General features: G+C 60.8%; 1 protein-coding gene across 2 annotated transcripts in view; it reads left to right on the top strand.

Moving 5' to 3' along the window:
- Positions 1–13,209, top strand: part of CSNK1G2 (casein kinase 1 gamma 2) — a 41,080-nt gene extending 27,871 nt beyond the window's left edge. The window contains exons 3-13 of one of the 2 annotated variants that reach the window (XM_041467117.1): positions 5,638–5,678; positions 6,213–6,282; positions 6,659–6,807; positions 7,268–7,502; positions 7,606–7,691; positions 8,043–8,127; positions 8,205–8,353; positions 8,767–8,850; positions 10,323–10,427; positions 12,086–12,192; positions 12,701–13,209. In XM_041467117.1, coding sequence (XP_041323051.1) covers positions 5,638–5,678; positions 6,213–6,282; positions 6,659–6,807; positions 7,268–7,502; positions 7,606–7,691; positions 8,043–8,127; positions 8,205–8,353; positions 8,767–8,850; positions 10,323–10,427; positions 12,086–12,192; positions 12,701–12,755 — 1,166 coding nt within the window. In that variant the 3' untranslated portion in view covers positions 12,756–13,209. The remainder of the gene's footprint in view (positions 1–5,637; positions 5,679–6,212; positions 6,283–6,658; positions 6,808–7,267; positions 7,503–7,605; positions 7,692–8,042; positions 8,128–8,204; positions 8,354–8,766; positions 8,851–10,322; positions 10,428–12,085; positions 12,193–12,700) is intronic. The other variant, XM_041467118.1, reaches the window with a different exon arrangement.
- The last annotated feature ends 1,359 nt before the right edge of the window (positions 13,210–14,568 follow it).

The following is a 14,568-nucleotide window of genomic DNA, read 5'->3' as shown; positions in this document are numbered from 1 at the left end:
TTGGGCTCAGTTTGCTTGTGGCTGCAGGGACAAGCGGCGAGCTCTCGCTCCAGGGCTCCACAGTGGTCGATTCTCACAGTGAGAGTTTGTCCTTGCCACCAGCAAGAGAAGTTTCCAGTCCCTTCATGTGGTTTTTTTGCTCTGTCACACCCTGCAGTGCCTGGCCATAACATGCTAGAGGCCTGAGCACGAGATCTCATCACAGCAGTGGAAGCCACAGCTATGTGGCTTCTCTCCTAAAATCACATCTCTCTTCCTTAGGTGTGCCTCCGAACTGCATCAGGGCTCAGGAATGCTTTCAGGGTTTAGGGATTCCTCCAGCTGCAGATGAATGGCAAGGGACCAGAGGGCTCCTGCTGTGGTGGCATGAGCAGGAATGTTCCCCAGCTCTTGCTGGGCACTCAGCTTTCCCCTGGGAATAGAGAATTCAGTCCTCAAGGCTTTAGAGGCCAAACTGCAGCTCAGTATTTAAAAGCTCCCAGATCTTCTTTGGCCTTTTCCCTCTCATAACAAAGGCCATGAGATCTTGAAAAAATGTACCTGGAGGTGACTCTTCCAGCTCCCAGTGGTGAGGAGGGAGGAAGGGGACACTGTCTTCCCCAAAAAGGTACCACTTTGCCATATTTCTCCACCACACCAAGGGGCATGTGGTGATCTGTCCTTAGGGTGCTTCAGCTCAGCTGCCCCAGGTAGAGACAAATGTTCACCCATGTAGGAGGTGTCCAAAATCAAGTTATCTGTTTAAAGATGAAATATAAAAAACAATTGGCATAAGGCATTTGTGGGAAGCCAGAAGGGGAATGACGTGGGCAGGAGCTGTGGCTGCCAGGGCTGTGCATTTGGATCCTGCTTCTCCTTGTCCCTGCTGGCCTTGGCATCCCGGGCAATGCAGGGACGTGGTGCCAGTCCCAGTCTGGCAGTGCTGCCGGCCAGTTCCGCACTGGACCAGCATGACTGGAGAGCTGGGCTGGGAGCTGGAGCAGGGTGGCTGCCCCAGCCCTCTGGCACAGAGGGGCAGGGTGATGTTGTGCAGGTCCTGGCTCCTGTTACCTTCTTATATCCTGGAGCTTCACCCTGAGCTGGTGAGTGCTCATCCCTCCCCCTGCCAGCCTCCAGCTGTGGTCCAGCGCCAGCCTAGCTCCTCCTGGGGCTTTCCAACAGCATCCCAGGGCAGTGCCTGCAGCTTGCAGCCCCCTGAGCTCCCCCTGGCCACATGCTGCCCACAGCCAGCCCCACTCCCTCCAGGGTGGGACCCTGCCCTCTGAAACACAAGGCAGCAGGACACTGGTGGCAGTGGGTGACCCGAGTGGGGCTGGTGGCTTGTGTGCCCTGGCAGTGGGCACAGCCGAGCTGCAGCCCTGCCAGCTCCCTGCCAGCTCCCTGCACCCTGAGAGCAGCGCCAACACACAGAGAGGGTTTGTTGGAGCAGGTTCCTCTTAGCAGCTACTCAGAAGTGCTTGGGATGGGATGGATGGGCTGGGGTAGGGGGAGAGGAGGAAAACCCAGACATTCAGCAGAAAGGTCAAAACTGAGCCCAGAGCACCTGGGTGCTGTGCAGGTCCTGCCCTGGTGCAGGGCTGCCTCAGAGCCAGGAACTGCCCTTAGTCCTGGCACGCTCCCTGAGGGCCCCTTCTTGAGCCTGGCCCGAGGCTGGTGCTCCTGCCAGGCTGTGCCATGGAGCTGCCCCGGGGCAGCCTCAGCCTAAAGCAGGGTGCAGGGAAGGATGAGGGACCTGGCAGCAGCTGCTGTTTCTGTTCTTCCAGCAGTAAACTTCTGCAAATGTGCTTTTTGCAGCTTCTCAATACCCACCCCTCTCCCCCAACCTGCTGTATGCATTGTTGCTGGCAGTCTGGAGCCACAGCAGCTGTTTTCCTTCAAAATTAAAAGCTGGAAATTAATTATCTTTCAATGTAAACTTGGGATTTTGGAGGGAAAAACACAGGGGGTGAGTGTGTGCAGTGTGTGAGCCAGGAGCAGCTCACTACTGCTGCTGAGCCAGGACCACGCCAGCTGTAGGGTCATGTGCAGGTGCTGGGGACATTCCCAAGCTCTCCTGAGCTGTGGCTCTAAGGCCTGTCCTGCAGCCTCCCAGGAACTCACTGGGAGTTACCTGGGGCCACAAAAAGTACCTTCTGAAAAAGTGTCTGGGCTCAGTGCCCTGCTCATGACACCTTTGTTGTCTTGGGCTCTGCAGAGACCTCCCTGTGAGCACCTGCAGTGTGGCCAAGGGCTCAGCCACCTCCCAGAGATTGGAGCCACAGACCCACCACGTGCCAGAGGTGGCACACAGGTGTCTTTGGAGGCTTTGGGAGAGAGGAACCCACACAATTCCTGCTGCTCCTCCCTCCCTTGCTGAATGCTCAGACTTGCTTTTCCTCCTGCTTGTTCAGAGCCTCCTTTAGAGAAGGTCAAGTTCTAAAATAACATTTTTCTTCTGATGGTGTTAAAGCCTAGCATTCCATAGAGCTGTCGTTGCTTGGCCTGGTGCAGCCACTGTCACTGGAGCTGCAGTGCTGGCAGGGCTGGACCTGGCTGCCTTTGCATGGAGCTGCCTCATCCCCTGTTCTTCCACTGCATTCCCAGGTCTGGGAATTCCCAGCCAAATTCCCATCCCGGTGCCCAGACTGCACAAAGGTGCCCAATGTGGGCACAGTGCTGTGCCACAGGCAAGGGGCAGCCTCAGTGCTCCCTTTTCTCCTCACAGCAAGGAGCTGGAGCATGTCCAGAGACAGGAATGGGGCTGGGGAAGGGTCTGGAGCTCCAGGAGAGGCTGAGGGAACAGGAAAGGGGCTCAGCCTGGAGAAAAGGAGGCTCAGGGGGGCCCTTGTGGCTCTGCACAACTCCTGACAGGAGGGGACAGCCGGGGGGGTCGGGCTCTGCTCCAGGGAACAGGGACAGGAGGAGAGGGAACGGCCTCAGGCTGGGCCAGGGGAGGTTTAGGTTGGAAATTGGGAAAATTCCTTCACAGGAAGGGCTGGGAAGCATTGGCACAGACTGCCCAGGGTAGGAGTGGAGTCACCACCCCACAGGTGTTCAAAAACATGTGAATGTGGCACCTGGGGACATGGGCTAATATGAACATGGTGGTGCTGCAGGCTCATGATTGGAGTGGTGATCTGAAGGGTCTTTTCCCACCATAATGCCCCTGTGATTCCCTGGTTCTGAGCTGCTTGGATGGGGGCCCAGCTGGGAGCCAGCGCAGAGCCGGCTCCTCCTGGCTGCACTGACGTGCAGGAGCAGGTGCTGGGTGCTGCTGCCAAATCCCTGGGGAGGGACAGCAGAGAGAGCCAGGTCCAGCTTTAACACACCCTGGCCCCAGGCCTGGCTGCCTGCTCCTGCCTTCAGCCTGTTCTGATCCCACTCTGCATCCTGCAGGTGCTGCCAGCTGGGTTTGGAGGCACCTCCGGCCCCGAGCCGGGCAAAGGCCCCTGCAATGCAAATATTTGCTTTCTGCCACCCATCTCACCACTTTTCTCTTTTATTTCCTTTCAAAAGCACCTTTTGTGCTGCAAGTCCTGCCTGCTCTAGTCCTCCTGGGCACTCCCTGGGCTCTGGCATATTTTGGGTGTCAAAGCTGCCCCCTTGGGAGCACTGGGACAGAGCAGGGGGCTCCAGGAGCTGGAGTGGGGAGTTCCCTGGCATGGTAGGAATCCTCCCTCCTTGCTCTTTTGCTTTTTCTTTTCTCTTGGTTTATTAATTTCATGACAGGCCAGTTCTGCTATCTGCACCTTTTTTAATTCAGAAAGGGGAAGCAGAGGGTGGTGATTTGACCAGTCCATACCCTCTCTGCTCCCCATCTTGTCCATCAGCTGTGTCCAAGCCCCCCAAGGAAGGGCTGAACCAAATGATTTGGATGCATTTCTGGGCTGGGAGAATGCTGCCAGCTCCAGAGCCTTGTTGCTGTAGCTTTCTGTGCCACCACTGTGTGGTGGGGACAGGACAGATGCCACTGCTGGGGATTCTCCTGCCTCCATCCCTTCTCCCTCCCTGCTGAGTCCCTTTTGCTGTGTCCCTCTGGCAGTTTTCCTGCCATGTTACATTTTTCCCCCTTCAAATCCTGCCTGACCTCAGGGAAAATCCAGCTGTGAATTTTCTGATCACATGTTGCTGCCCTGAAGGCAACAGTAATTGTTTTGGACTGAACTGTAGGGCCCTGTGGAGCCATGCACAGGTCTGGGGGTGTCCCACCTGCTCCCCAGGAAATGTCAGTGTGTGATGGGACAAACCCCCTGGATCTGGCACAAGCTGTGTTTGTCAGACGTTCCGTTCCTCCCTCCCAAATCCCTTCCTCCCTAATCACTGTGAACAGATTTGTTTTATGCAGAAGCAGCAGACAGAGTGGCTTGGCAGAGGTCCCCTGGGATGGGAGAGGGTCAGGGAGGCAGCAGGATTGAGCCCCTCCTTGGCTGCACAGCCCATCCCTGGGAGGAGCTGCTCCATTAATATCTCCCATTCATCCCTCTTCCTGTAATCCTGCGGACCGTGGCGCTCAGCAGCTGCCTCTGATGTCACCCGGGCAGGATTTATTGCTGCTTCAGGTGGAGAGCAGCAGTGGGAGCAGATGAAATCTTACGCCAGGAGGAGCTTGTTCCCTAAGCAAATTGCTTGGAGAAAATCCGAGGAGACAGATGCAGCTCCATCAGATACCCACATGGCAGGCAGTGGGATCGCTGGGATCTGGAGTCTGCTGCCCTTAACCCCCACCTGCCTGGGCTCCTGCAGGCTCTGGCACCAGGAACACTCAGAGCTGTTCCTGCAGACCTTTAATCTTGGCCTTTATGGGCCTGGGCTGAGGTTGTGCTGCTGCTTCCCAGGTGTGTCCCCTTTTCCTTGGCCCCCTGGTTTTGGGGAGATGTGGGGGCACCCTGAGCTCAATCTTTCTTCACACCTGGTTATGGTGTGAAAAGTCCTGTGCAGGTGTGGAGCCCTCCAGGGGTCCTGTACAGGGTGCTGGGTGCCACGGCTGCTCCTTCACTCCCCTGCAGCCTTCAGCTCCCCGTACAGGCTGGGACATGCCATGGATCTGCTCCTGGCTTCCCCTGTGCCCTTGGGTGGGCAGGAGCATCCTCAGGGATGAGGTTGATTCACACACACGTACCCAGAAGCATGTGCCATTCCCAGGAGTGACTCCAGCTGTGGGGGACAGATTCCCACCTGCCTGTGACCACTGCCAGCTCTGTCAGTGCTCCCGGGTGTCCTTCCTCCCTGCCACCCTTTGCAGGGTCCCCTTGGCCATAACTCAGTGTCCCCCAACTCTGGCCTTCCCTCTGTAGCCCCCTCCCCCTGTGGGGCTGGGGCTGGGGCTGGGAGAAGCACCAAGTCTCAGCCTTGTCCCTGCCTTGCCCAGTCACATCCCTGCTGCTGCTCCCTCCCATCAGCCTTGGCTCCAGCCCCCAGGAGCCTCCCCATCCCAGAGGAATCCACATACCCCACCTGGGATAATTAGCAGGCATGTTGCAACTCCCCACAGTGGGTTCTGCTCCTGCTCGTGCCTTGAGGCCCCTTCAGGTGTTGTGGGAGCTGCAGAACCTGTTCAGAATGTTTTTGAGCCCAGGAGCCCTCAGGGACAGTGGTGGATGTGTGGTGGGGGTGATGCAGGGACTGCTTTTCATCTCCTTTTTGTGTCTCTCCCCACAGGGAAGAATCTCTACACAAACGAATACGTAGCTATCAAATTGGTGAGTGGCTGTCAAACAGGGGAGTTCCTCCATGGTCAGGGTGGGGAATGTTCCAGCCACTGGGAAGGAGGTTTCTCCCCTGTCACCTATGGTGTTGTGCTGGAGTGTGATGGATGTGGTGGCCGGGGGGCTGTGGGGGAGCTCTGTTCCTGCTCAGAATTGAGGGCAGTCTGGGAGCACACATCACTGCAGGTGAGGTGATCCAAGTCTGGGCAGGGAAGAGGTGGGTCTTGCTTCTCCCAGCCCTCACCATGGCCTGTGCTGTGCTCAGCCAGTGCCAGCAGCAGAGAGGGTGGCCCCACTAGTGCCTGGTCCCATCAATGTTTTTCCCTCTCTGGATGAGATGATCTGGCTCCCATATGGGCTGATTTTCTCTCATCATCCCCTGAGGCTTCATTTCCATTTTATACCAGTTGCTCCCAGCCCCAAATGCTCTCAGTCCAGCTTCTGCCAGCATGTGAAAGATGTGTCTGACACCCAGACCCCCTGAACATCCTGCCTCCTACTTAACTGTTCTCCTTTCTCTCCTCCAAGGAACCCATAAAATCCCGGGCCCCCCAGCTGCACCTGGAGTATCGGTTCTACAAACAGCTTGGCAATGCAGGTACGGGCTGGGCTGGGCTGCCCTGGGGAGCTGCTGGGAGAGGGGCTTTCCCTAAATACGACTTTGCAACTTCACCCCCAGCTGGAGCTCCTGCCCATCTGCTCCACAGGGAGAGGCTGGTTTTACACAGACGCCTCGTCTCATCTTTGATCTCTTTTTGATTTAGTTCTTTCCCCCCACCACCCCCGCAGCAGAGTCAGGGATGCAGATGGAGCTGCCTCCTTCCCCCTGCTGCCCCGAGCAGAGCCAGGCTGGCTGTGCAGGGAGGGCAGTGCAGGACATCCCCCTCTGCAGCCCCTGTCCGTCTGGCAGTGGCATGGCTGTGACAGCGTGGCCCTGCTGCAGCCCTGCACAGCCCCTGCTCCATCTGTTGCAGAAGGAATTCCTCAGGTTTACTACTTTGGCCCCTGTGGGAAGTACAACGCCATGGTGTTGGAGCTGCTCGGACCCAGCCTGGAAGATCTCTTCGATCTGTGTGATCGAACCTTCACGCTCAAGACCGTCCTGATGATCGCGATCCAGCTGGTGAGTGCAGCCCTGCACCTCCCCTGCAGCCCTGCACCTCCCCTGCAGCATTGCACTGCCCCCCTGGAGCCCTGCACGGCTGCCCTGGGGAGCAGGGGGGTGTGGGCACCATGGGCAGGCAGCATGGGCATCCCACGGGGAATGGGGGGAAGATGCTGGCACAACCCAGCCTGGCTCACCCATGCCTCACCCCCTCCCTGCTGGGGGAGGGCTCTCCACCTTTCACAGCCCCTCTCTGAGCCTTGACAAGCATCTAAGTGTACCCAGAGCACCTCACTGTGTGCCCAGGGTGCAGCTGGCCTGGGGCTGTGTCCCATGGTGGGAAGGAGCTGATGTGCCTGTCCTTGGGACTGGGGCTGAGGGGAGCAGGGGCAAGGTGGCTGGAGCAGGGCCCAGGGCAGGGGTGTGCAGGACACAGGGTGGGACTCTGCCCTGGCACTGACACCTCCTTTTGCCCCAGATCACACGGATGGAGTATGTCCACACCAAAAGCCTGATCTACAGAGATGTCAAGCCAGAGAACTTCCTGGTGGGGCGGCCGGGCAGCAAGCGGCAGCACACCATCCACATCATCGATTTTGGCCTGGCCAAAGAGTATATCGACCCCGAGACCAAAAAACACATCCCCTACCGAGAGCACAAGAGCCTGACAGGGACAGCACGTTACATGAGCATCAACACCCACCTGGGGAAAGGTGTGTGGGCACGGGCAGCCAGCCCTGCCTCCTGGCTGAAGGGAGGGACTGCAGGGCAGTGGCTGTAGTGGGAACTGACCCATGTCTCTTTTTCTCCATGCAGAACAAAGCCGCAGGGACGACCTGGAAGCATTAGGGCACATGTTTATGTACTTCCTCCGTGGGAGCCTTCCTTGGCAAGGCCTCAAGGTAACTGCCAGCTCCTGCTGCCCCTGGGCATGGCTTCCTGTGGGTGTAGCTCTGCCCTGGCATGGGGAGGGGAAGGTTTGGCTCCTGGGGTGTTGGAGGGTTAGCACCCTGCCAGCTCTGAGCTCCATGCCAGACCCTTGCAGTGCTGAGCAGCTGCAGGTCTCCCTGTGTCCCCCCAGCTGCTCTCACAGTGGCTGTCCTGGAAACCCTGAGGTTTGTCCTCCAGACCTGCCTGGGGAGGGAGTTTCCTGGGAAAGAGTTATGTGGGAGAGGGGGCCCAAGAAATCATACGTGGTGTGACAGCCCAGGGCAGTGCCTGGCCCCTGTGCTGACCCGCCTTGTTCCTGCCAGGCCGACACACTAAAGGAGAGGTACCAGAAGATTGGTGACACCAAAAGAGCCACCCCGGTGGAGGTGCTCTGTGAGAACTTCCCAGGTGAGAGCACTGCCCAGCCCAGCCCCCCGCCCCGAGCCCCCTGTGCCCTGTCCCCCTGAGCCCCCGTGTCCCCGCAGAGGAGATGGCCACGTACCTGCGCTACGTGCGGCGCCTGGATTTCTTCGAGAAGCCCGACTACGACTACCTGAGAAAGCTCTTCACAGACTTGTTCGAGAGGAACGGTTACGTGTTCGACTACGAATACGACTGGGCAGGGAAACCTCTGGTGAGTGCTCAGGGCTGGGGGCAGAGGGGGAGGCACCTCAGGGAGCAGGGACAGAGGGGTTAGTGGCAGCAGCCAGGGAGAAGGTGGCTCTCAGCCATCCCCGCCACACACTGTCCAGGGGACCAGCTCCACCCTCCTCACCAGTTACAGCTCCAGGGCTGTGACATGGGAATTTGAGGCTCTTGGAGCCAAGGGGACCCCGAGCAGCTGAGCTGGCACCTCACTTTCTGCCATGGGTGCATTCCTTGGGCTCGCTGCAGCCGGATACCAGGCATGGCACTGCTGGGGCAGGGGTAGGGGCAGTGATCAGGCCCTGGTTCTGGGGGGTTTGGCATGTTTGGCCAGAGGTTGGATCTGGCTGCGGGGTATTGGGAGGGCTTGGTGCTGCACTGACATTGACTTTGTGTCCCCAGCCCACCCCCATTGGCACGATGCACAGCGAGGTGCAGGTGCAGCCCCCGAACAGAGACAAAGCACAGCCACACACCAAACACCAGGTGAGCAATGGCACAGCCTGGCTGGGGCACGGGGCCATGGGCTGGGCAGCTCAGGCTGCAGCTCCAGGGACATGTGGTCAGTGGGGGTGGTGGCAGGGACTGGAACATGGTTTACCCTCAGCGCTGTCTGTGGGAGGAGTTCCCTCCCACAGCTCTGGGTCTGTGGCTCGCTGGGGCCCAGGGCAGTGTCCCTGTGGCCTGGCAGAAGAGGGAGGAAGTGCTGTGAGGGCTGTAGTGTGACTAGGGGGTGCCAGGCCTGGACATCAGCTGATGAGCAGGGTCCAGCCTGGGGTGTGCGGGAGGGCTTGGTGCAGGCTGAGCCACCTCTGCTAAGGAGCCTGTCCCCATGGGGTGACTTGCTGCTCTGCTTGTGATGCCCTTCCATCGATGGGACAGTGACATGAGACAAGGGAGGGCAGGACTGGGGAGCAGCTTGGCAGCATTTTGCCCCATTCTGGGGCTGTCTTTGTTCTGGGAACGGGCAGGGCACAGCGAGCCCAGCCCAGGGTAGGGATGAGGCAGAGCTGTGTGGGAAAGGGGCCAGGCTGCTCAGAACTGCTCCAGTGCTGTGGCCTGTCCTGCCCTGGTGCAGGACAGGTGTCTCTGGCACTGCTGCCACCGAGAGCAAACCTCATGTGTTTCCCAGCAGTCCTGTACAAACCCTTGTCCTCCCACACCTCCTTGGGGGCAGAGCGCCTGCAAAGGGGCTGGAGCACGGGGTGCAGCACCCTGTCCTCCCCATGCTGCTCCTGCCCAGCACAGGGAGCCTGGCACTCACCTGCACTCACTGGCAGGGCTTTCTTAGGTGGAGGGAAACATCTTCAAATCACCTCTGGCTCATTTCTGGGAGCTCGCTCCCAGTAAGGTCTGCTCTGTGCCCCCAGCACCAGGGAAGTGCCGTGCTGGACATCCCTTCTCCAGAGCAGGGGGAAGAGCAAAGCACAGAGCTCCTGGAGCATGGGAGCAGCGTCCAGCCTGGGGACACAGGGTGTCCCCACAGCTCTGGGGCCGTGCTGTGCTCACTGGGGAGGGTTTGGCCCAGCTCGTGCCACACAGGCCCTGCCGAGCCCTGCGTCGTCCTGGGGATGCGGCGTCACCTGGGCCTGGCTGCAGCTCCGGCTCTGCTGCCCCAGCCCGCTCCCAAACACGGCCACCAGCTCTGCTGGAGCTGGCCCTGCTCCAGGGGCTGTGTGGGGCTGGCCGTGGGGGTGTGTGTGTAGGTGGCAGGGGGACACAGACCCCCGTTGTCACCACAGGGACCGCTCTGGGCCGCCGGGACGGTGCTGCACGGGTGCCCTCCGCAATCACCAACTCGAGCTGCTCCGGTCATGTTTTTGCTTTTGCATGTCTTATTTTCTCGACTCCCTTTGCCACTTTTCCCACCTCTTCCCTCCACTTCTCCCTTCTCTTCCCCATTCTCCCTCTTTTCTTTTGTTTCTTTTCATTCTGTTCCTCCTGCCTGTCGCGAGCAGCCGCCCGAGGGGACGGAGTTGTGGGATCCTCAGGCCGGTGGGCAGCCTGCCGAGGAGCCTTTGGGAGCTCACCTGGCAGCCGGCAGGCTCGGGGGGTCCGTCCAGGTACACGAAACCACGCGCCTGGGGCAGGGGCGGGCAAGGGAGGGAGCGGAGCCACCCTGGGCCGCGTGGCCGCCCGCGGAGCCGGGATCAGCCCCGCTCCCCCGCCCCGGGGCCGCACATCCCGGGGTCCTGCCCCAGCTGCAGCACGTACTGCCTGTCCCTGTGGTGTGAGGGGACGCTCACGGCTCGCAGACGAGGCTGGTGCTGCTTCCCAGGGACTGCTGGGCTCCCTTGGTGCTGCCAGGGGGAATTAGAAGGTGGTTGGAGATGGATGGATGGATGATGGATGGGTGGATAGATGGATGGACGGACATGGATGGATGGACGTGGATGGATGGATGGCAGGCACACTGCAGCACAGCAGCTGGGTGGGCATCGCTCTGCCCCCAGTGCCACTCGTCTGAGCAGGGACTTCCCTGGGCCTCCTTGTCTGGAGCCCTGGCTCCAAGCCCTGCTTCTCCTCCCTTCCTGGGCACTCCTTGGCCGTGTCCCCTGCCATGGCCCTGCCTCGGTCCTGTGCTGGCGCCGTCAGCCCCGTGCTCGCCGCCCTCGCCGCCTCCTGCCCGCTGCCGCTCAGCCCTGCCTTGGCTGGGGGGTCCCTCCCTCATGGATGGTGGGACATCCATGCCGGGTGCCCTGGCTGGGCCTGCGCCGCTTCCTCTGTCTCTGCTTCTGTCCCCGCCGCTCTTGCTCGTTCCTGCTGCTCCACAGTGACTCTGCTGGTGCTCGGCCCCAGGCTTGGGCACAGCTCCTGCTGTTGCTGTCACGGGGCCGGGCACTCCGTGGTGCCAGGCAGGCCGTGGGGCCGGGTACTCCGAGGGCCCAGCTCATGCTCTGCCTCGCTCCTCCTGTCCCTGATGCCCTTCCTCCTCCCCACTCCTGCTCTGCAAACCCTCCTGCCGCGCTCCGCCTGTGCCCGGCGCTGCGGGGTGATGCGCAGGGGTCTCTGTGCTGGTGTCGGGGCTGGAGCCTGACGTGGCCCTGCTGGCTGGGCACTGGCTGTCGGGTGGCAGCTTCTCCAAGGGCTGGGGAAGGCCAAGGGTCCTTGCCGGGGCCGAGCAGCTTGGAGAGTGTTTGGCCTGTGCATCCCCAGGGAGCTCCTGGCTTTGCCTGTGGGCAGCAGGCACAGGATGGTGATTCAGGCACCTCCCAGTTTCCTTGGAGGCTTGGATGTCCTCCTGGCCCTGGCACTGTGGCTGACCCTGCTGCCCTGGTGAGTGGGCAGGAGCTCAGGGATGCCTGAGCCCGCAGGGTAGGCACTGGGCTGAGTCTTGGTGCTAGGAAGCAGAAGTTGTGTCCAGATGCTCAGCAGTGGGAAGGGCTCCTTGGAGCTGTCAGCTTTCCCAGGCCATGTCTCTCACCCACGCTGGAGCTGGCTGCCAGCAAACCGCTCTCCTGGTGCAGGAGCTCCCAGGAGCTGGGATCCTTCCAGGGGCATTCTAAGGGGCTCAGTGCTCTCTGTGCAATGGGGCTCTTCGGGAGAGCTGAGCACCGAGGCCGAGCACTGTGGTCTGGGTGAGAGCACCATCCTGCCACGAAGGGCACCTCGGTGCTCCTGGGCAGGGTTAGGTGGTCTCCTGGGTGGCTCCTGTGCCCCTCAGGGAGGGGAAGGGCTGCAGACCCCTGGGCTGTCCCCACTGACACTCATCTCTCCCCAGGTGATGAGCTCCACCAACGGAGAGCTGAACACAGATGACCCGACGGCAGGACATTCGAACGCCCCCATCACAGCCCCCACCGAGGTGGAGGTGACAGACGATACAAAGTAAGGCCCCAGCCCTGCTGCCCCCTCGCCAGTGCTGGGCTGGAGGAGGAGTCAGCAGCTGCCCCAGGATGCCTTGTCCAGTGCCCTCCGGGGAGCAACAGCCCAGCTGTCCCCTGCCACCCCATGAGGGGTGTCCCTGCAGGGCCGCCACCACCCCAGCCCTTCCCATCTCGCCCTGCCCAAGGCTCCTGCACAGAGGAGCATGGATGGATCTGGGACTGCTCCTTCTCTGGAGTCCGAGTCCCTGCCTGGTCCTGGCTCATGGCCTTGTGGCCACAGTCAGTGTCACTCCCCTGGTCGGTGCCATTTGCTGTGGCAGCTGTCACTTTAGGTGGCAGTTGTGGTGCTCCCAGTCCAGCCCCTGCCGTGTACCAGGGGCACTTGGTGGAGCAGCTCTGCCCGCGTGGGGCTCACCGAGGCACCGAGGGGTTTCTGTCCTCCCTGACCTCGGGGCTGCTGCACCCTCCGTGCCGTGGCCCCAGGGCTGACGGGTCCCCTCTGTCCCCAGGTGCTGCTGTTTCTTCAAGAGAAGGAAGAGGAAAACCACCAAGCGTCGCAAGTGAGCTGCCAGGCCGGGCGGAGCGGCGAGCGATGGCTCCTCTCCCTCTGGCCGTGGCTGGATCCTGCCCCGCGGAGCCAACGGCCCCTCGGGCTGGACGGGGACGGGGGGGCCGGGCCGGACGGGCTCCCCCAGCGCCCCACGCGCAGCTGGGGAGCGGGGCCTCCCCAAACTGCTTGTCCTTTCCTCTGCCACTCGTGGCCGTTTACTCGAACCAAGCCCAACTTCGCTGAAGTTCCTGCGTCCGTCAAACAGAAAAAAAAGAAGAAGAGAAAAAACCCACGGCGTCAGTTGCTTTGAGTTTATAACCAGTCTGAAATGGGGATCAACTACAGACTCTGACCCGTCGCTGTCAGAAGAAGACGAAGACAATTTCAAGAGCAGTGGGCTAAGGAGGAATATTTTTTTTTCTGTTGCTTCTTTGTCTCTTAAGTTAATTTAAAGTGAGTCTCGGTGCAGAGTGCTGAGTCGTCAGTCTTTGACCGTCATCTTCAGTGTTACCGAATTCTGCTCTTCCTTCCGGCCCCGCCCCGCGTCCCCGCCGGGTCCCCCTCGGTCAGGCCGTTGGTGGCGGGCCTTGGGCTCGGTCCGGCCCCGCTCGGGCGGGGAGAGCCGGGGGCGCGCGGGGCGGGGAGAGGAAACGCGTTTACAGTTCATTTACGATGCACTTTTGCGAGCAATACAGGCGCCGTCCGGTCCCGCCGAGAGCAGGTCCGAGACTCCCAGGGGCTGGGGGACGCAGGGACAGGGACGGCCGAGACCAAAGGGACCCATGAATGGCGGTGGCAAAGCAGGGAGGGGAAGCGAAGCAGCAGCCTCGTCTCTGGTGCTGCCATGTCTTGGGGCTGGATGTTTCCGCAACAGCTGCAGGTGTGGGCAGGGCTCGATCGGCCTCTTGCTTTTACAGCCTGAGCCCCCCGAGGCCCCGCGGCTGCTCCCGGGGCCGGGGCTGGCGGCCGGGCCGGGCGGTGAAGGGCGTCGGGGTGGAGCGGCTCTGCCAGCGTGGAATCCCCCACCATGGCATCCCCCGCTCTGGGATCCTCCCGGCCCCTCCTGGGGCTGGGGGAAATGCAGGTTTTGGAACTGACACACGGACACCCCCGCACCCCCGTGTTCCTCGCACCCCAGGGCACTGCAGCTCCCCACGTGACTGACCCCGTGCGCTGTCGTGTGTATTGATCGTGACACATTGGGGGGGGACACACACTTAACTTTACCAAAACCCTGTTGTTCTGCCCCAAGAGAAGGGGCTGAGGCTGTGCTGGGGGGGGCGGGGGAGGGATGGGACCATCTGTGGCTGCTTTGAAACATTTGTCCAAACTGACCATCTCGGGGGGCTGGAGACCCCGGATTGTGGAGGGGCTGGGGGGGCCTGGGGTCTCCTGCGGGGCCGTGCCCTCCCCACGGTCCCTCTTCATCCTAAATTCGGGATTGACCCCGGCTTTGGTTTGTCCTGGCTGCGGCCCCAGCTGCTGCTGTGTCCTTGGCCAGTCGGGAAGGGGACGTGCAACGTTTGACCTCGTGTCCCCAGCGAGGCGAACAAACGAATTTTAAAAATCGCCTTAAAATTTCCACTGGAAGTGGTCCCTTGTCAGCGCGTCGGCTCAGAGCAGCCCCGGCAGAGGCCGAAGAGGAGCCGCGGAGGGGAAGGGAAAGCGGCCCGAGGGTGAGCCCGGAGTGCCCGGCTCTGTACGCACACCCTCGGCCGCCGGGGCCCGCCCGAGCCCGGGACTCTCTGTCCTTCCAGCGAGGAGTCCAAATACTGCGATTGTACGTGAGAGCGTTTGTTCCATTGCGAGTTTAGTTACTGCTTTAAA

This window comes from Pyrgilauda ruficollis, unplaced genomic scaffold (assembly GCF_017590135.1).
Source record: "Pyrgilauda ruficollis isolate IOZ18807 unplaced genomic scaffold, ASM1759013v1 scaffold200, whole genome shotgun sequence".
NCBI classification, from domain to species: domain Eukaryota; kingdom Metazoa; phylum Chordata; class Aves; order Passeriformes; family Passeridae; genus Pyrgilauda; species Pyrgilauda ruficollis.
Note: the sequence above shows the minus strand (reverse complement) of the source record. Positions and strands in the feature narration are given on the sequence as shown.